Source organism: Filicampus tigris, chromosome 3 (genome assembly GCF_054856515.1).
Source record: "Filicampus tigris isolate MCC_2025a chromosome 3, RoL_Ftig_1.0, whole genome shotgun sequence".
NCBI classification, from domain to species: domain Eukaryota; kingdom Metazoa; phylum Chordata; class Actinopteri; order Syngnathiformes; family Syngnathidae; genus Filicampus; species Filicampus tigris.
In genome coordinates, this window is record NC_141219.1 from 316,452 (window position 1) to 334,965 (window position 18,514).

An 18,514-nucleotide genomic window follows, 5' to 3' on the forward strand; every position below is an offset into this window, starting at 1 on the left:
GGTCGGGCGAGCACCGACGCACCGCTGAGCTTTGCTAGCGGGCGCCCCCGGCTGGGGTGGAGTCGACGCGACAGCCATCAGCACACGTTTGACGCACCCCCCTTGCTGATCTGGCTGTCAGTGTGTCTTTGCGCAAGTGTCAAATGAGGTGTGCAATTGTGTCAGCGTGCGTGTGACGCGTCAGTTTGGCCGCACGCCTTCATATAGCCAAAGTCATTTTTCAATGTTTGGGGAAGACCAAAAAAAAAGGATTTTTGAAAGACTGATAGTTTCTTCATTGTTATTGTAAGAAAAACTTGAAGCAAATGTGTGAACAAGTCAGTAAAAGGGAAACAAATCCCAATAAAAAAGAGTTGCAAAAATGCACTTTTCTTGCCTTCCCAAAAGACTGAAAAGCGGCTCGTATGTCCAGACGCGCGCGCGCGTGCGTGCGTGTGTGCGCGCGCAGCACCCTTGGAGAAGGGCTGTTGGGTGAGGCGAGGTGTGTGCGTGCGTGCGTGAGCGAGCGAGCGAGCGAGCGAGCGCTATATAAAGAGTGCTCGGCTGCTGCTGCTGCTCAGTGTTCAGTCCAGTGACGAGGACGAAGACGAGGCAGACGCGCGCAGGCAGGCAGGCAGGCAGGCAGGCAGGCAGGCAGGCAGGCAGGCAGGCACGCAGGCAGGCAGGCAGGCACGCAGGCAGGCAGGCAGGCAGGCAGGCAGGCAGGCACGCACGCACGCACGCACGCACGCAGGCACGCACGCAGGTCGCAGTGGCGCGGGAAATGGACGCGTGGGCGCTGGCGTGGTGGAGCTTGGTGCTGGCGACGGCCGCATTGGCGTTGGCGTGCTTGGGCGCCACGACCAGGATGCTGGCGCGCGTGCTCGAGGACGACGCGCACAGGACAGACGAGCCCAAGAAGAAGACGAGCAAAATGCTGGCGGCCCGCGGCAAAGCCGTCGTCATCACAGGTGACACACACGTGCACGCACGCCAGCTCACTTTCCACTTTGCGCTATCAGGCAAGCGACCACTTGATGCTCTTTGACTTTGATCTGCTGCGCGGTCCTCGAGCGCGTGCGCGTGCGCGTTAGTCGCCATCGATCGTGCACATCAAGCGTTGGCCTCGAGGATGCTGATCAGATCAGGCAAAGTGGCGGCCAAAGTTGGACAAGTGCAGGCGGGCGCGCCTCCTTCGCGCGCATGTGTGTCGCACGACAATAGTCTTCGCGTGCGTGTTCGCGTTGCTTCGGATTGTTTATGCTCGCGTGTGTGTGTGCGTGTTTGGACTGTGTGGGGGTGTGTCTGTGTGTGTTTATGGCTGCGTTCTACTGTCTGTGTGTTGTTGTGTGTGTGTGTGAGGGAAAAAAGAATGCCTGTTAGTAGTTTTGTTTTCCTAGACCGTGTGTTTGACTAGTGTGTGCATGGCAGGAGTGAGCGTGTGTTATTATTGTCCTCGTGTGTGACTACCTATGTGTGTGGCGCTGGTGTGATAATAGTGTGTGCGTAATGACGGTGTGCGTGTTAAACTTTAATGTCTTTCACTCTTTGTCCCTATTTGACTTTGAGCAGAGCAACCTAATCTGTGTGTGCGCGCGCGCGTGAGATAACAGTGTATGTGCGTGCAGCCATCTCGACTACGACAGGGATCATTCCAACTTTGCACACTAAACTTTCAATCATTCACCAGCGCACCCAACGCGCACGATCGGCAAAAAGCAGCCGCAAATCCAGCGGCGCAAGACGAGGGCTGAGCCGGCACGCCGGTCATGGCAAGCGCACGCAAGCGGCCACGCTGCTGGCCCTTACTCTGTCCGGAACTCGGAGGTCGAGCTCCAACGTCACGCGGTGACCCAAAAAAGTTGCCCGCTCCCCACAAACAACAACTGCCAAAGCAAAGTTTTGCCGCGTGCGACCCTTTCGTCTTTTGCTGGCCGATGGTCGCCATTGTCGTCGCGGGCGGCCCCTTCATTCGAAGCACATCGAAAAAGGGAAAAAGTCGTTGCCGCTTGGCAAGGCAGCTTTCGGCCGACGGTGGAGCGGCCAAGCAAAACTGAGCCGGAAACCGAGCGCTACAATCGCCGGGCCGCTCGCTCTGTCAACGCTTTGCTGGGCTGCTCCCCTCTGCTCTGCTTTGGTGCTTTTCATTCATTGAAAGCATTTTTTCAAAAGGAATTCATTGCACCGCGTCGGCCCCTCAACACACCGACCGACCGGGCATCTGCCAGTCCGGCCCAACACACACACACGCACACACACACGCACACGCACACGCACACGCACACTTGTAATTATTCACCAACACGCACGCTAGACTGCGCGTTGAAGCTTTTGTGTCAGGATGACTCGGAGCGGTCACAGCAAGATATAAAAAGGAAGAAAGAGCACGCTGGGAGCGGACTTGAGTGTCAAACACCAAGGTGGGAAATGTTGCGCAACAGCCGCCCCCCTGCCCTCGCTCGGTGGCTGACCCCTCGGCAATGCGCCATCAAAGTCAGCCTGGCGCTCTCTGGTTGGGAATCACCGGTGGGAATCTTGCCACTCTTGATGGGAATGGCCTTGACAATATTCCAAATGGGCACGGGCACGTTTGGTTCCCATCGGGCTTTTCATTCGAATTGGACGCTGAATTCTAAACGTGCTGAATGCAAAAATTGGCGCGTCACGATGACTGTTCGCCACCTCACTCCATTTGTGCGGAACGCAGCCACAAATCGGGAATTCCGACGTACGTTTTGTGCAAACGCCCTCAAACCACGCATAGGCACAAATAAGGATCAGCAATTTTGAGGAAAAAAAAAAAAAGTCGCAACACATTGAAGCTGCGACGTTGGAAATGGATTGGCGGCAAGACAAACGGTTTGTTGCTTTCTTGTGAAAGGAAAAAGCAACATTCGCAAACACCGGGCAAACGGCGACCCAAAATCAAGTTGTACTTTTTTTCCCTTCCGTAAATTTTGTCAACTCCTCGGTCGATGAATGGCTTCTGGGCATTTGATTGTGGCAAATGTGGGCGATGCGACGTGACGTGACGTGACGTGACGTGACGTGTGTATTGTGCCGCCCCCTCCTCAGGCTGCGACTCGGGCTTCGGGAAGGCCACGGCCCGCCACCTGGACCGCTTGGGCTTCCGGGTGTTCGCCACGGTGCTGGACGAGGGCGGGGAGGGCGCCGGCGAGCTGCGGCGCACCTGCTCGCCGCGGCTGACGCTGCTGCAGCTGGACATCACGCAGCCGCAGCAGGTGCGGCGGGCCTTCGCCCAGGTTCGGGAGCGGCTGGGACCCCGAGGTAGGCCGCGCCCCCAAGCGCCCGCGCCCGCGCCCGCGCCCGCGCCCGCGCCCGCGCCCGCGCCCGCGCCCGCGCCCGCGCCCGCGCCCGCGCCTCACCTCATGCCTCTCTTCGACAAAAACGCTCACTCGTTGGAGTCACAGCTGAGGGCTTTTTTTTCCTAGACGCCCGTCCAGCGTCCATGGCAGGCCTTGCGTCGCAGACCCGCCAGCAATAAGTCAAAAGCCGCCAAATACTCCCCACATACGCTTTGACGGCATTTTTCATTCTAAACAAACTACCGGGCCAAAAATATTGTCCTCCTTACTACACTGTTGCCCTCCATCTGTTCTCAGCCAACAAATGGCGTTGTTGTTCCAAACCAACGAATGGAACTTGTCATCCGATAATCAACATCAGGCAAAATCAGGGCCAAAGTACATTTGAAAATCAAAAGCAGGACCGCAGCCCATGACGTCATCCAATCGGTTTGTGCTGCGGCACAGCACACACGCCACTTCTTCTCGCTGCTTCTTTGCAATTGAAAAAAAAACGCTACACCAAAAAAAATAAATAAAAAATGCCAAAACAGCCGACCGTGAACCTGCCTGCCACGGAGGGCACCGTTTACTGCATTTCCATTTGTAACGCTAAAGATCAAAACGGGTTTTTTTTTTTCAAAGAAATCTTTTGGAGCACTTTTTCGAAAAGCTGCACCTTGCTTCTTTTCCTTTCCTTTCGTCCTTTTTGGAAGGCAGAATAGTGAAAAGAAGCAAGACCAATGTCACGGCAGTCCAAATGGAAGCTTGGGCTACCGTCGATGACCTTTTTGGGCCGCCGTGTTGCTCGACGCCATCGGCCGCCCGCGCGCTCCAAAGCGCTTCTTGCGTAACGCGACTGCAGGCGGCCGTGCGCGGCAGCTTTACGACTGGCGCGCGTTGCCCTTCCAGCTCAAGTCAGCGTGTGCGTGTGCGTGTGTGTGTGCGTGTGCGTGTGCGTGTGCGTGTGTGTGCGCGCGCGCGTCAGGTCTGTGGGCGCTGGTAAACAACGCGGGCGTGTGCGTGAACTTCGGCGACATCGAGCTGTCTGAGATGTCCAACTTCCGCGGCTGCATGGAGGTCAACTTCTTCGGGACGCTCCACGTCACCAAAACGTTCCTGCCGCTGCTGCGACGCGACAAAGGGCGACTGGTCACCGTCTCCAGTCCGGCTGGTACGTGCGCGCGCGTCGAGCCTCAGCCTGCGTGAGACAACTTTCATCGGTGGGGGCGGGGGGGGGGGGGAGACACTTATTATGTCTTTGGCAGTCGCGGTTGAATTTCTCCTCGCGGGATTCCAAGAAGCCCAATGTGGCACCAGTGCCACTCGCGGCGCGCCAGCTCCCTCTAGTGGCAAACTGTCCAAGTACGCCTCCATTCCATTTCACTTTTTTCAACCTTTTTCATTGAATCATTAATTAGGTACCCACCCCCAAAAAGTTCAAAAACAAAGAACAAAACCATCACCGCCGGCCCAGTCAATATGTTGCAACAACTGAGTGACAATTTTGAGTGTCCAGGGGAGCCTCGCTACTCGAGTGCGATTGGGACCGGCGCGCGATTGGCATACGATTCAAATGCGATGGGGACAAATGGGAATGAAAGTCTGCTACGCCCGCGGCTGACTCTCATGCCGTCCGTCCGTCCGTCCGTCCGTCCATCTTCCTCATGGTCATGGTCCCGCCGCGCAGGTGACCAACCCTTCCCGTGCTTGGCCGCCTACGGAGCGTCCAAGGCGGCGCTCAACCTTTTCATGGACACGCTGAGACACGAGCTGGCGCCGTGGGGAGTCCACGTCTCCACCATACTGCCTTCGTCCTATAAGACGGGTAAGGCCGCGCAACGGGCAAGCATCGAAGGCGGCGCAGGTGAGTTGCCGTGGTAACGTGGTTGTTGCGGCGGCCACCAGGTCAGTGCAGCAACGCGGCGTACTGGGAGGCCCAACACCAGCAGCTCCTGGGCTCTCTTTCTCCGGCGCTTCTGGACGACTTTGGCGAGGACTACGTGGGCGAGACCAAGGAACTGTTCCAGCGCTTTGCCCGCCACGCCAACCCGGACCTCAGCCCCGTGGTGGACGCCATGGAGCGGGCGCTGCGGGATCCGCAGCCGCGGGCGCGCTACTTCGCCGGGCCCGGCGTGGGCCTCATGTACCTGGTCAGCGGCTACTTTCCCGCCGCCCTCAGGGACCGATTCCTCCAGAGTCTCTTCCTCAAGAAGAAGTTGGCGCCGCGGGCGCTCAGGAAGGAGGCCGCCGCCGACGTCGTCCGAGGGAAGGAGGCCCCCGCCCACTGTTGCCACGACGACAACAACAACGAGGAGGCGTCGGACAAAGTCAAGTAGCGGCGGCGGTCTCGGTCGGCGCTGAAGACCGCGCGTCGTTGGCGGCTTGGGGGCGGGGCGGGGCGGGGCCAATCAAAGAAAGAAAAAAAAAAGAGAGAAAGAAAGACAACTGGATTTGGATTTGGATTTGTGTGGCAGGCACGGCGGAAGCCCGCTCAGCATTTGCTTAAGGGCCACGCGGTCGCTAGCGCAAGACAAACCCCGGCGGGCGAGTTGAAAAGTCGGAAGACGGCCGTGGTCCGACTCCGGCGCCGCTGACACGCAATTGGCCACATGTAGGTAGTAACGTGTACTTTGCCGGCGGTAACGTGTACTTTGCCGGCGGTAACGTGTACTTTAGCGACTCGTACGGCAAAGTGACCGGCCTGGTGTGCGCCGACCGACGTCGTACGCGCTTCGACCCGCCGGTGTCAAGGGGAGAACAAGATTTGGGGATCGACGCACAGGCGGCTTTCCCCTCAATCCTTTTGGGGCGGGGCCCGCAACATCGGCTCGGAGAACCACAAGGGCTGCAATTTCCACTACTTCAACTTGGACATTTGAGAGGTTGCGGAGGCTGCGCTAGTTGCGCTTCCTCAACTTGTGGCTTGCAAATCAAAGTGACGCTCCTCGAGGTACAAGTAAGTCGCGGGGCTGGGCTCGCCTTGAGCTTAATCGCGCCGGCTCTTCCAGCCGCGGCTCCAGACCTTCTCCTTGGAGACGGCCCGGTTCTTCAGGAGGTTGGGAAGCGGCACTTTGAGGTCCTGCAACTTGCAGCGGTGTTGGCGACCGCGCTTCCGCTTGGACTTCTTCCGCAAGTTCCGCTTCTGTAATTGCTGCTTCCCGACTTCTGTTCTGCCTCTTCAAGTTGGAGTAGTTCTGGTTCATCAGGTTGTGGTTGTCGAAGTGCTGATTCTAGTCGGCGCCGTTCCAGGTGACGGTGATGATGTGCTTCCTGAAATCGGGCTTCTTCAGGTTCTACGGGTACAAGTGCCGCTTGTTGAGTTCTGGTCCGCCACCTTTAGAAACCTGACGGCTTGTCCGACGCTGCCGCTGCGGGCTGTCGGGAGCGTCCCCGGCCCGGCCCGCCCCGGCCCCGCCCGGCCCGGCCCGGCCCGCCCCGCCCCTCGCCGACCGCGCCCCTTCAGCCAATTTTCACAAGCACAACCGCAAGTCACACCGCTAAAATAAAAGCACCAAGACATGATTTCCCAACCAGGAAGTGACTTTGATTTATTCACCTGCCCATTGGTCAACTTCCTGCTCCTTTCCTGGCCTGACTGTGACATCACGTCCTGTTCCTGCACTATTTCCAACCAATCAGCACATTGTGGAGTATTTATATCAAAGGCAACTTTCAGCACTCAAACTGTGAATTTTGTATTAATACAAGATTAGATTTTTTCAGCTCATTCTTTGATAGAATTAAAGATGTTTTTTTTCCACACAATTCTGTCTGTTTGCATGTGTGCAAAACGAACACAAACACACCTTGAGCATGAAAACACGAACGCACGCACGCACACAGCATCCACGCTTTCCATGTCGTGTGCATTTATTTGTCTTGGACTGTGTCAGTCCATCCGGGCTGCCAAAGTGATTTGGGCTCAAGTGTGCTTTTGTGAGCAATCTGACAATTGCAAATGTTTCCAAAGTCCATTCACGGTTATTGCTGATCTTTTTGCAAATCGTACGAGCATTCGGTTTTTGGGCTGCAATTGCAACAATATCGTGTTTTCATTCAAAGCCTCTTTACACTTCCAAGAGGCTCAACGGTGACGTCCACCCTGCCCAGCACAGGGGCGACGGCGCGGACCACCCCCACCCCACCCCACCCCACCCCACCCCACAAAAAGGCAAAGCAGCCATTCACAAGTGCCTTGGAAAAGTCTTCGCAGCCCTGGAACTTTGGAACTACAAAGTTCCATGTTGGGATTGAGAGCTTAAAACAGCGTGTCATACTGTCAACGAAGCCAACGGGTCCAATCAAAACGCAAAACAACGGAGGAGGGGGAGTTTGCATTCAGCGGCCCTTAAAGAGCCACCCAGCCGTGCCTGCTGCAAGTGCTTGACACGTTTCCTTCAACTTTCGTTTGCCATGAAAAGGGCTCATGCTGACCTGTAGGCTAAATCAAACATAGCCCACTAGAGGGCAACCACGCCACATCACATGAGACCGCGAAGGGCACCAAAGACACTTTTGAAACACGTAAACCGCCGCCACGCGACGGCTCGCGTACATGTCAAGACAAACGACAACATTAAGTTGATAACTAGCCACCGCTACGAGTGGCACAAAGACGTCAGGCGCACATGAAAGACCAATTGCATTCGGAGGAGAAACAACACACAACCAGCAGTTCCACTTTGAAGGCAAGCAGAATTCGAGAAGCCCCAACGTACCGGACGAATGCTCACCTCCGTCAGCGATTGTGCTCTTCGCTCTTGGCCCGCTCGTCGCGCCAGCCGCCGGGGGCCTCTTTTGGCCTTCGTTGTGTGTCCCCCAAAAAGGCGGGCGGGGCGGGGGCGGGGACGGGAACGTCGGACACATGGAGCCCTACGCACACTTGTCTGTCGGACGCTCCCCTTGAGAAGTCAAACGCAAACGGGTGGTGCCTGTGACTTGATTGTGCCGCGCGCGCTTTTGGACTTTCGCTACGCGAAGCGCTTCGCCCTCGTCGATGTGCTGATGACGCAGCATCACGACCAGCTGGGCTGGCTCATTATCTTGCTCAAGGACACTCGACATGGTCACGATGGCCGGGGATCGAACCTCCGACCTGTGGGCTGACTGACGACCGCGCTACCTTCAGTCCACAAATGGCCGATTTTTTCTCTTCTTCTTCTTCTTCTTCTTAAAGTGGAAATCAACCCAAACGTGTTTTTTTTTTCTCAAGAATTTGTTCCCAGCAGGCCCACTAGTTGAAACACAGCATTCTGATTAATAGTGCATTTGTGCAATAGGAGTTAAGCAGCAAAATCCAGCCGTTTTGAGCCATCCCACGGGGCGGCCATTTTGTCATTTCTGTCGACTCAAAATGACATCACAACTACCCAGGGCTCAGGAATGACCAATCGCAGCTCACCTGTTTTCTAAAGCTGAGCCGTGATTGCCTTATTTCAACTAGTGGCCTTGCATAGAACATATTCTTGAAAAAAAAAAAAACGTTTCCACTTTAAATCTGAGACAACATACGTCTTTGATTGAAATATGTCAGAAAACGTTCAAGGAGTGCCCACGCAGGGTCATCATCAGCATGTCTGGAACAAAATCCATGAAACCTTCAACAAGGAAATCTATGAATTAAATCAAGTTTAATCATCATCAATTCAACTCGTTTGTCACACATTCGGAAACATGAAAGTATTGCCTTTGTGTACGTGTTCCAACGGCGTTTGTGTGTGAATATTTGCTCTTTGAAGGAATATCACTCCCAGAAGTCCATGCTAATGTTCCGTTAGCCTGTCAGTGGGATTTTACGTTGACTTTGGCATTAGCACAAACGAAGCCCGTCTTGTACTTGAATCTATTGTGTGCGTGTGGAATCCTTTTTGCTGCGCGTTTGCTTTGCCAGTCAACTGCAAGTGGCGAGTCATCAAACAGCTTCCAGCGCAGCGACATACAAGCGCAGGCAACACGCTGGCTACACTCACACCGCACCATTTGACACATTTATCGCTTCTCTCCTATCACGTTTTTTATGGTCACGAGAAGCCCTAATCCCAATTTCGTTTCCATTCATCGCCCAGCCGTAGCAGATGACGCAGCCAATCATATTGCGGCGGGGCATTTCCTGGGAAGGGTTTCATTTCGCGCGGCACAAAGAATACATGACAGTCTACACGTGTCGCCGCACTGTTTGCGTTCAAATATTTGCCTTTGGTTGAGCTTTACTTTGGGACTAAACTTCAGCCGGGAGCTGCACGATCGTTATTCGGCCCAACGTTGGCGCCGTGCGGCGATGACTTCTTGCTTGCTGACGGCTGACGATGAAGAATGGTTTCGCTGGCAATTCCAAAACGCAACCGTGTCACTGGCAACTTTGATGACCTGATTTTTAGGGCCATGTTGCTGCCGAGAAGAAGAAGGGTCACCGCCAGGGGGGCTGCGTCGGCGGCACGCTCTTCAGCCTGGACGCACACATTTCATGCACATCAAACTGAAATATTTTCCAACATACACGCCTCAATGCGCATTAGACGCGCGCATCAAAAACAGAGATGACAAAACAACAAACACACCGAAAAGTTCAAAACATGCAAAGGCACATTCAAGAGACACACATGCGAAACAAGCTTCTCACACACACACACACACGTTAAAAGCAAAGATCCAATAGAACACACGCGCCACCAGAAATACACACACGGTCTTGAAAGTAGGTCGCGCTTGTCGACTGCTTTGACCTCTGACCTCCTGATCAATTCCTCTGTGGACAGCGACTCTCCCTCTCCATCTTCATGCTCGCTTTGCTCCGATGTGTCCTCTTCCTCCTTTGTCGTCTTCTTTTTCTTCCTCTTCTTGTCGTCTTGCTGCTTCACTTTGTCTTTCTTCTTCTTGGTCTTCTTCTTCTGCCCAAAAACAACAACAACAACAACATGAAGGAGAAGAAGAAGAAGAAGAAAAAGTGGGAGCAGCCCAGAAGCTTGCGTGTGCACCTTCTTGTCTTTCCTGCGTTTGTGTTGCTTCTTGTTCTTGTGCTTCCGGTCACGGGCCGGAGAGGCGGCGGCGGCGCCCCCCGTGGCTGCGCGGGGAACAACAACAACACCATCCGTCAGCCCGTGTGCGTGTGCGCGAGCAGGGCAGGGGAGGCGGCGCTCGACTCACCGGGAAGGAAGCAGGGAGGAGGAAGCCTGGGACCGAACTCGGCCACTTCCTGGCGCGGCGGCACGCAGGAGGGCGCAGGTGCTAATTGGAAGGAGACAACAACTTGACCGCAGGAAGACTTGGCGCTGCTGGCCCGTTCACGATCATGTCCAATGAAATCAGGACTTATAAAACGATTATTCGACTAGAAAAGCTCAAGTCCACAACGCTTTATTCTTGAACACTGAATTCCTTTTTGACAGGCCCAAAACGTAACTTGTGGCTTGCAAACACACCGTGCCCTTCGCCACATGAATTCTTTTCTCCCATTACAATGTTTTTCACTCTTTCAATGGCAGCCATTTAAAAGAAAAAAAGAGAAGCTCAGCCTATTTTGAGCATTCTGGTGGAATTTTCGAGATGGCGTTTCACGACGGTGTCAAGACGCAAACGGTCAAATGAAAGATTCCAGTCTTCTTTCATCAGCCCCCAAAATGTTTGTTCCCGCCTGATTCCTTTTTTGTCAGTGACGGGTAGTAGAATAGGGGTCGGATGCACCAAATGTGCACCGAGCGACGCAGAAAATAAGCTTTTTGTCCAAAGCCATTTCTTCTGCACAACAGTGACTCGGATGCTCAAAATGGTTGCTTCGGTGATGCCTCAAACATCCCAACAGTCCTTTTCAATGATTTGGATGGAAACATCATCTGTTTACCGTGGAACAACTCAACATTTGACAAGCCATTTGCACGCCATTTAGCACTAGGAGTAGTAGTAGTAGTATTGAGCAGTGTGTGCGCATACATGCATGCCTTGCGTACATGATGTCATGACTTCTACTCCTAAACTGAAATAATCTTCCACAACTTTCCTCTTTTTGTGACACACTATGTGGTAAATGGAGCGTGACAAAGCGTTATGTTATCTCCAGTCAAACACAAGTCGCATTTCCAAAGATGCGCCATGCTCGTGGCTTTCCTGATTTCATTCGCCTGTCATTCGGACGCTCATCTCATCCAAGAGAGGCGCAATGCTGCCATCTGCTGCTTCTCTTTGCTTTTCCTTTTTGGCACTAAAGGTGAACCGCCCAAATGTTTTCTCCGCCCACACCCCAAAGACAAAACCAAAAAGTTGACGGCAACTGGCGTCGCTGGCGCTTCTCGTTAGGGTTCCTGTCGACTGCACTCAAAGAGTTAAGCTCGCCAGAAAGCAAAATGGAAATGAGGCGTACATTGACTGAACGGACCACGCGTCAGCAACAGGAAGTGTCCAATGACGGCAGGAAGTGAGCGAGCTCACCTGTCTGCCGGGAGGCGGCGGCCACGGCAGACGACGAGATGTCGAAGAGCTTCTTTGGCCGAGCGTCCGCGCCTTCCTCCTTGCTCCCCTCGTCTTCTTCACCCGACGAAGACGACGAGGACTTGTCGTCGTCCGAGGAGCCGGCGAAGATGGCCTTGAACACGTCCATGGGAGGACGCGCCTCCTCCTCCGCCTCCTCCACTTCTTCCTCCTCGTCCCCCTCCTCCTCCTCACCTTCATCATCGTCGTCGTCTTCGTCGTCTTCCGCCTTTTGCCGCCTGGCCTTTGAGGGATCACGTGATTCATCAGCTGCGCTCTGAAGGAGAAGAAGAAAAAAAAAAAAGAGACGTAAAAGGATAATAAAAAAGAAAAAATTTAGGAGGGTGGGGGGGGGGGGGCGCCGTGTCTTCCGAGGTCACCTCAGAAGTTTTGTCGGGCGGCCCCGGAGGAGATTCTTTGACGTCACCGGTTTGCTGAGTGGACGTGTGGCTCTGCTCCGCCTCCTGGTCCCATCTGGACTTCTTGGTGGCCTGCGCTGCCGCCGCCGCCGCCGGGTTGGGGGGAGCTAAGGGGAAGGAAGCGGGACAAGCACACGTACGCGACATCAGCGGGACGTCCGAGACGCGACTGGCGGGAAGTGGCCGAGCGGCAACCTGCGGACGGATCGGCGCCCTGGTTCAGCGTCAGGAAGTTGAAGACGGAAAACTTGTCCCGCTTGATTTTGGGAAGGCCGACGGTGGACGACCTGCAGTCGTGTCACATGACTGTGACATCATCATCATCATCATCGTGTGATGACACGTGCGTGCGTGCGTGCGTACCCAGGGTAGGGGTGGGGTACGTTGAACCTCTTGCAGAGGATCTTGTCAGGATGCCACTCAAACGTTTCCCTGGTCAGTTGGCCAAACATCTTCATCTTGACGGCCGCTTCTTTGTCCTCCATGTTGCCCTTGACACGCACACGTGCACACGTGCACACGCGCGCACACCCCCACACACGCACACACGCACACACACACACACACACACACACCGTTAGTTAATGAAATCAAAGAAAATAACTCCAAGCGAAAAAAGATGATTTTGTTCAGGATATAAAAGCAATCAAAATGCTTTCAAAACAGCAAACTATGTAACCGAAAGTGCATTTGACATTTGAAAAGCAAAGTCAAAAGTGCAATACTGACAGTGTACTATATAATGTTCTTTGTTCTCATCTTGGTCAATGAAGATCAAATGTGAGGTTTTCATTTGAAATGTTTCCCAAACTGCCGTTTGTGACCATTTTTTTTATAATCTTGCACTGGACAAATGCTCCCTATATTTATAAAATAAATACATAAAATAAAACGACTATAAATGAAACAAAAATCAAGCCTTATAGAACACAGACCGCTTTAAAAAGTCATTCAAACGCACAAAGCAAAGCGCACACGCAGGCGCATGCGCGGCGAGGCGTGGTTACCTCCCGCTGCGCCGCCACTTCCACGCGGCCGCCGCCGCCGTCGTCGTCGCCGTCGTCGTCGTCGTCGCGCTTGGCGCGCGTGAAGCGACTGGCCAGCGCAGAGGAGGTGGGCCGGTACAAGATGGACGCTCGCACAAACTCCTCTTTCTCCCTGCTGCGTTCCCACTCCGTCATGCGAGGGTCCAAGCTGGCGTCCAGGGCATCTGCGCGCCACACACACGCGCACGCAATCGTTCCGAAGTGTGTGTGCGTGTGTGTGTGTGAAAATGAGGAGGGGCGGAATCAGCAGGACGTGTCACATGACTACGTCCATCTGAATGTGCATTTATGTCATGTGCGTATAATTATTTGTGTGAGTGTGTAATCAGGGGCATGTTCATTTGCACTTGCATGCATGTGCTACGGTAAGATGCGTGTACTTCAAATGTGTGTGTGTGTGGAAATTGCGCAATTCCGTGCAAATACGTGAAGGCGTGTTTGCGCGAGTGCCTGCTCACCTTTGTCACCCAGCCGCAGTCGCCCCAAGTAAGCGTCGTATCGGGCTTGTTTGCCGGCGTTCTTCTCAAAAGGCTTGAAGGCCGTCGGGTCGCCGCCGCGGCCTCGCCACGCCGCCGCCGCCTCCTCCTGCCGCTGTTGCAACGAGGCCGCCGAGGCGTCAGAGGGGGGCGGCGGCGGCAGCGGGGGCGGCGCGGGGCGGGAGGGCGCCGAGGCGGTCGCTCGGAAGCGGAGCAAGCGCAGGCGGTCTTCGGGCCGCAGCAGCTCCATGACGGAGGCGGGGCCTGCGCGGCCAGGGGGAGGGACGACAGCAGTTTCAAGTTTGGGGTGGCTGGCTTCGCTCCATTGGACATCCGCGCGAGTCAAAATGGCGTTACTACAGGTGTGTGTATTTGTGTTTGGCAAAGTGCGCGCGCAGGCACGCGTCGCTGATGGCGTTGCGCGCTTCCCACCTGGCAGGGCGGCCTCCCCCAGCAGCGCCCCCCTCTGGTCGGACGCCATGCGGTGGCGGCCCTCGCTCGGGGCGGCGTCCCGGGGCGGCGCCTGCCCTTTGGACGAGCTCAGAGCCCGGGCCAGGGCGGCGCTCACCCCCGAAACGTGCGTCACGGCCACCGGGGGGCGGAAGCGGTGCACCGGACGGAAGTCGGCCGGCAGCGGCGGCGCGGCGAAGATCTGCAAGCGCATTTGCCTCTGCTTGTGTGCGTTTCCTTTTGACACGTCCGCCCCCAACTTTTCAAGACCGGACTCACAATTTTCTTTTCTTCCGAGTTGTGCGCCAAGGTGAAGCCTTCCAGGATTTTACCGAGGTACGCCGCCTCCTTGTGGTCTGCAAACACATTTGGATTAGCGCTCGAACGCCGCCAGGCAACAAACCGCCCCAAAAAGGCCAGCCGTCTTTCGAAGCAAAACAAAGAGAGTTGGCTACGCGTCTTCTTGTCCTTGTTGCTGTCGCCGCCGCACGGCGCCGTCCAGCCGTAGAGTCCGTCTCCGGGCTCGTCCCCCAGCACCGTGTCGTACTTGGACATGGCGTCTCGGTGGTACACGTCTTCGTCGTCGTCGTCTTCCAGAGCGCCCACGCCGAAGGCCTGAAGGGCGCAGCCGCACGCACGCACGCACGCACGATCGCTCGCTTAGGAAGTCGTCCAACGCTCACTCGCACATTTGCTCAGTCGCTTGACAACTTCAAAAACAAAGTCTTACGGTTGAGGTAAAACACATGCGCTCGGAATACTTTTGTGCAGCGGCAAAACTCCAAATTTCAAAACGAATGAAATGCACATTTTCGATCACGCAAACAGAACGAGTGGCTCGTTTGTGTCCAAGGCTGACAGCGGCGCACTAAAATCCACCCGTCCGCCCGCCGGAGCCTGGTAGACGGCCACCCAAGCGACGGTGGCTTCCCGAAAGCGGCAGACTCACCTGGCCGGCCACGCCCCCTCCTCTTCGCGAGCCCCGCGGCTTTTCCCCGAAGAGTCTGCTGGTGGCGTCGGAGTGCGGCGAGAACAGGTCCACGTGCCGGTCGGCCGCCTGGCCGCGCAGCGCCAGCGCCGGATCCAGACCGCTGTAGCCCAGGCCCTGAAGCCCCGCCCTCGCGCTGAAGTCCACCGCAATCACGTCTTTGGGGGCGAACGTCACGTTCTCGGGCGCAAACTCGCCGTCGTCCTCCTGAAAGGCACGTCGTCATCGTCATCATAATCGTCCTCGTGGCCATCGTGACAGTCGTAGCCGCCGTCGTCGGATAGGAAAGGTGAAAACATCGAGAAAAGTCTCAAGAGCGAACAGCGGCAGCGCTGTCCAACATCGCTCGCTGGACGTGGACATCGTGCCACAAGGCGGCGCCCGACAGACTCCACCCACCTCCGAGCCCTCGGAACCAGCCGGGGGCGGAGCGCAGCCAAAGACTCTGGCGCCGCCCTCGGCCGCGCGTTGGCGGCGAGCCTTCCTCTTGACGCGAGGCCCCACGCCCTGACCCGCTTTCCAGCCCATCCGGCTCAGGAGCTCCACGCCGACACCGGACCTGTCGCACGCCGACGACAGTGAGCGAGCGAGCGAGCGAGCGAGCGCGAGCGAGCGAGCGCGAGCGAGCGCGAGCGAGCGCCACAGCTTTCATCCATGCCATGGCGCCAAAAACACAAGCCACTGACTTTGCCGGAACAGTTTGGAGGAAAAACACTTGCTGGAAAGTCCTTTTTCTCCAAACTGTCAATGCCTTTTGTCACTGTTATGACGTTTCTTGATTTGCAATTTCATGCTTTGGGGAGATGCCAAGTCCACTTGTGGAATGGATCCATACGATTTTTCTCCTCTTGCTTAAGCCATTCGCTGGCAGACATTTTCAGACCCGCTTTCACCCTAACGCTTGGAAATAACAGAAATAAGTTCCTGGGATTGAATGGCTGGACTGTGAAAATAGTACCATTTAACAAAAGTAATATTTGTCAATGGCAGCGAATGAGTTGATAAGCCCGTTCCACGGAAACAAACGCAAATGCATCTTTGGGTCCTCAAAGCTCTTTCTTTTTCTTGAATTAACAAATGTGACGCAAGCTTCCTTTAGCGTTAACGCCTCTGGAGGGAGCCTCACCGTGTTGCTGCAATACACCAGAGGGACCTGGGACGTGGCAGCCATTTTGCATTCACACAATAGCGGACAGCAAAATGGATGATGCTATTCTTATTTCACGAAGTGTCGGATCAATCACGTGACTGCTGAGTTACTACAAGCGTGTAAAGGACAAGCGTGGAACGGCTTGGGCCTTTCTGCACTTGTAGCCACAGAGTTGAAGATGGAAGAGCTCAACTGGATGTTTCTGATCCCCCCGCCCCACCCCTCCCTTTTGATGACAAAATCGTGTTGTTCAGATGACACTTGCCTTGAAACCAGCGTATTTATGTCTGGATTGTCGTTACGGTTACGGCCTGAAATTTGAAATCAACTTTTTGAAAATAGGACTTTAAGCACAGGAGACGTTTGCACGTAGAAAACCAAATCAAGAAAGAGCTGCATTAGAAAGCCTTTCTCTTTTTTCGTGGCGCACGAGTAGCTGTAGCGCAAGTGTGGATTTGACGGCGCCGTCACCTTGCGGGTGCGATGAGTTGGTCGAGGAGGTTGTCTCCCGGGATGAGGGCCGTCTGCGCGTTGACGGCCTTGGCCGTGTCCCACGGCGCCGCCGCCCGGGACGCAAACGGCTGCGTGGTGGTGATCTGGGCCGGGGCGATGCCGTGCTCGCCCAGATCCTGACAAACAGAAAACGTCAACGGCCGGCCGCGACATCTCCCCGTCCGCACGCTCAACAGCATCAACGGCGTGGCAGAGAGGTGACACCGTTCGGAGACAGCTCATTGAGGAGCACATTAATTTGTACGCCAACAAGCCAAATGTGAAGTTACTTCAACGGGATGCGGAGCCATTGTCATCGCAAAGATAAGTCGGTACCTCATCATCCATAAAGTCTTGGGGCGTGGCCTGATGTTTCTCTGCCTTCTGTTGCCGTGACGACACAAAAGTGGACGGCGTCCATCCTGCCTCGGCGACAAGACGACAAACAAGGTCAACGACCGCCATGATCGCCTCCACCAGGCGACCGATAGGCAGCTTCGTAAAAAGGCGGACAGGAAGTGAGCTCGTCCAACGGGGCCGACCTTCTTTAGATCCCACAGTGTTGTAATATCCGGCCGAGAAGCCGCCCGTGAACGCGCCGTGGAACCGCTGGTACCGCCCCTTTTCATCCCGAACCGTCTGTTCGTGGAGGGGGAGGGGCTTACGCGGGGCCTCATCTGGAACACACACACACACACACGTGTTAGTGCAGGACAAACACGTCATGACGTCAATAGTGCAAAAACGCAAAAACTAGCATACATCTGTATCGTGAAGTTATGGCATGTGATGTCCAATTTGTCAATTAGAAATTGTTTTAAAAAAAAGCATATACAGATATATATATATATACAGATATATATACACATATATATATATACAGATATGTAAACATATATATATATATATATATACAGATATGTATACATATATATATATATATATATACATATATATACAGATATATATACATATATATATACATATATATGTATATATATATATATATATACATATATATATACACATACATACATATATATATATTCATATATATATATATACATACATATATATATATATATGCACACCTATATGTATATACATATATATACATATACACATATATGTATATACACATATATGTGTACATATACATACATACATACATACATACATACATATATATATACGCACGCACACACACGCACGCGCGCGCGCGCGCACGCACGCACGCACGCACGCACGCACGCACACACACACACACACACACGCTGGTGCGGGCAAAAACAAACACACACGCCAGCAGCCGTTTGTGTTTTGTGACGCAGTAAGTGTCGTCATTGTCGCACAGGCGGAAAAAACGTGCTGCAAGACAAGTAACCTTCTTCCAGAGGCTCCAAAGGAGTCCCGTAAGTCACAAAATCCGCTGCCGCCTTATCGTCGTCTTGTCCGTCGGCCGCCATGTTGGCGCTGGTGGAAGTCGAAGACGCCGCTACGGCGGCTGCAGAGGGACAAAAGAGCACCAAGGGCACGCGAGCATACGACGGGCCAGGGCGCCCTCTGGCGTCGGGCCTAAATGCCCGCTCGAGTTCAACTTGTGTTTTTGGATGACTCTTTCTTGAGCATACAATTGAAACAACAAAGATATTCAACAGTTTCACTTCAGCATGTGGCAAAACACAGTCAAGTCACCATAAAGCAAAGTTATTTCCGATGTAGCAACGCTGCTCCTCTATAGTACTG

General features: G+C 54.3%; 2 protein-coding genes across 5 annotated transcripts; one reads left to right on the forward strand and one right to left on the reverse strand.

The window, feature by feature from the left end:
- Positions 1–550: 550 nt before the first annotated feature.
- hsd11b2 (hydroxysteroid (11-beta) dehydrogenase 2) lies at positions 551–7,052 on the forward strand. Its single transcript, XM_086024913.1, has 5 exons — positions 551–950; positions 3,055–3,267; positions 4,273–4,458; positions 4,975–5,112; positions 5,193–7,052. Exons 1-5 carry the CDS (start codon positions 764–766, stop codon positions 5,621–5,623), a joined length of 1,155 nt encoding a protein of 384 aa, XP_085881039.1. The 5' UTR covers positions 551–763; the 3' UTR covers positions 5,624–7,052.
- Positions 7,053–8,898: 1,846 nt separating this feature from the next.
- Positions 8,899–18,306, reverse strand: gpatch1 (G patch domain containing 1). Of its 4 annotated transcripts, none has more exons than XM_086024910.1 (19): positions 18,153–18,306; positions 17,311–17,445; positions 17,105–17,190; positions 16,831–16,905; positions 16,748–16,785; positions 15,526–15,685; positions 15,088–15,333; positions 14,418–14,753; positions 14,121–14,340; positions 13,671–13,952; positions 13,174–13,376; positions 12,530–12,657; positions 12,362–12,453; positions 12,128–12,273; positions 11,709–12,024; positions 10,431–10,511; positions 10,262–10,347; positions 10,017–10,174; positions 8,899–9,733 (listed from the first exon to the last, which is right to left on the reverse strand). In XM_086024910.1, exons 1-19 carry the CDS (start codon positions 18,232–18,234, stop codon positions 9,694–9,696), a joined length of 2,910 nt encoding a protein of 969 aa, XP_085881036.1. In that variant the 5' UTR covers positions 18,235–18,306; the 3' UTR covers positions 8,899–9,693. The 4 variants fall into 4 exon arrangements, with proteins under 4 accessions (XP_085881036.1, XP_085881037.1, XP_085881035.1 ...); XM_086024911.1 differs by having other exon boundaries at positions 14,418–14,494; positions 14,594–14,753; positions 16,748–16,905; XM_086024909.1 differs by having other exon boundaries at positions 10,017–10,171; positions 16,748–16,905.
- Positions 18,307–18,514: the final 208 nt, after the last annotated feature.

Bases quoted from the DNA above. Each gene is read 5' to 3' on its own strand.
- hsd11b2 (XM_086024913.1), top strand. From the start codon at position 764: ATGGACGCGTGGGCGCTGGCGTGGTGGAGCTTGGTGCTGGCGACGGCC. The intron at 3,268-4,272 runs GTAGGCCGCGCC...CGCGCGCGTCAG, and splicing joins GGAGCGGCTGGGACCCCGAG to GTCTGTGGGCGCTGGTAAAC. The intron at 5,113-5,192 runs GTAAGGCCGCGC...GGCGGCCACCAG, and splicing joins GCCTTCGTCCTATAAGACGG to GTCAGTGCAGCAACGCGGCG.
- gpatch1 (XM_086024907.1), bottom strand. From the start codon at position 18,234: ATGGCGGCCGACGGACAAGACGACGATAAGGCGGCAGCGGATTTTGTG. The intron at 13,377-13,670 runs GTGAGCAGGCAC...TGTGGCGCGCAG, and splicing joins ACTGCGGCTGGGTGACAAAG to ATGCCCTGGACGCCAGCTTG. The intron at 12,025-12,127 runs GTGACCTCGGAA...CTTCTCCTTCAG, and splicing joins CGCCCGACAAAACTTCTGAG to AGCGCAGCTGATGAATCACG.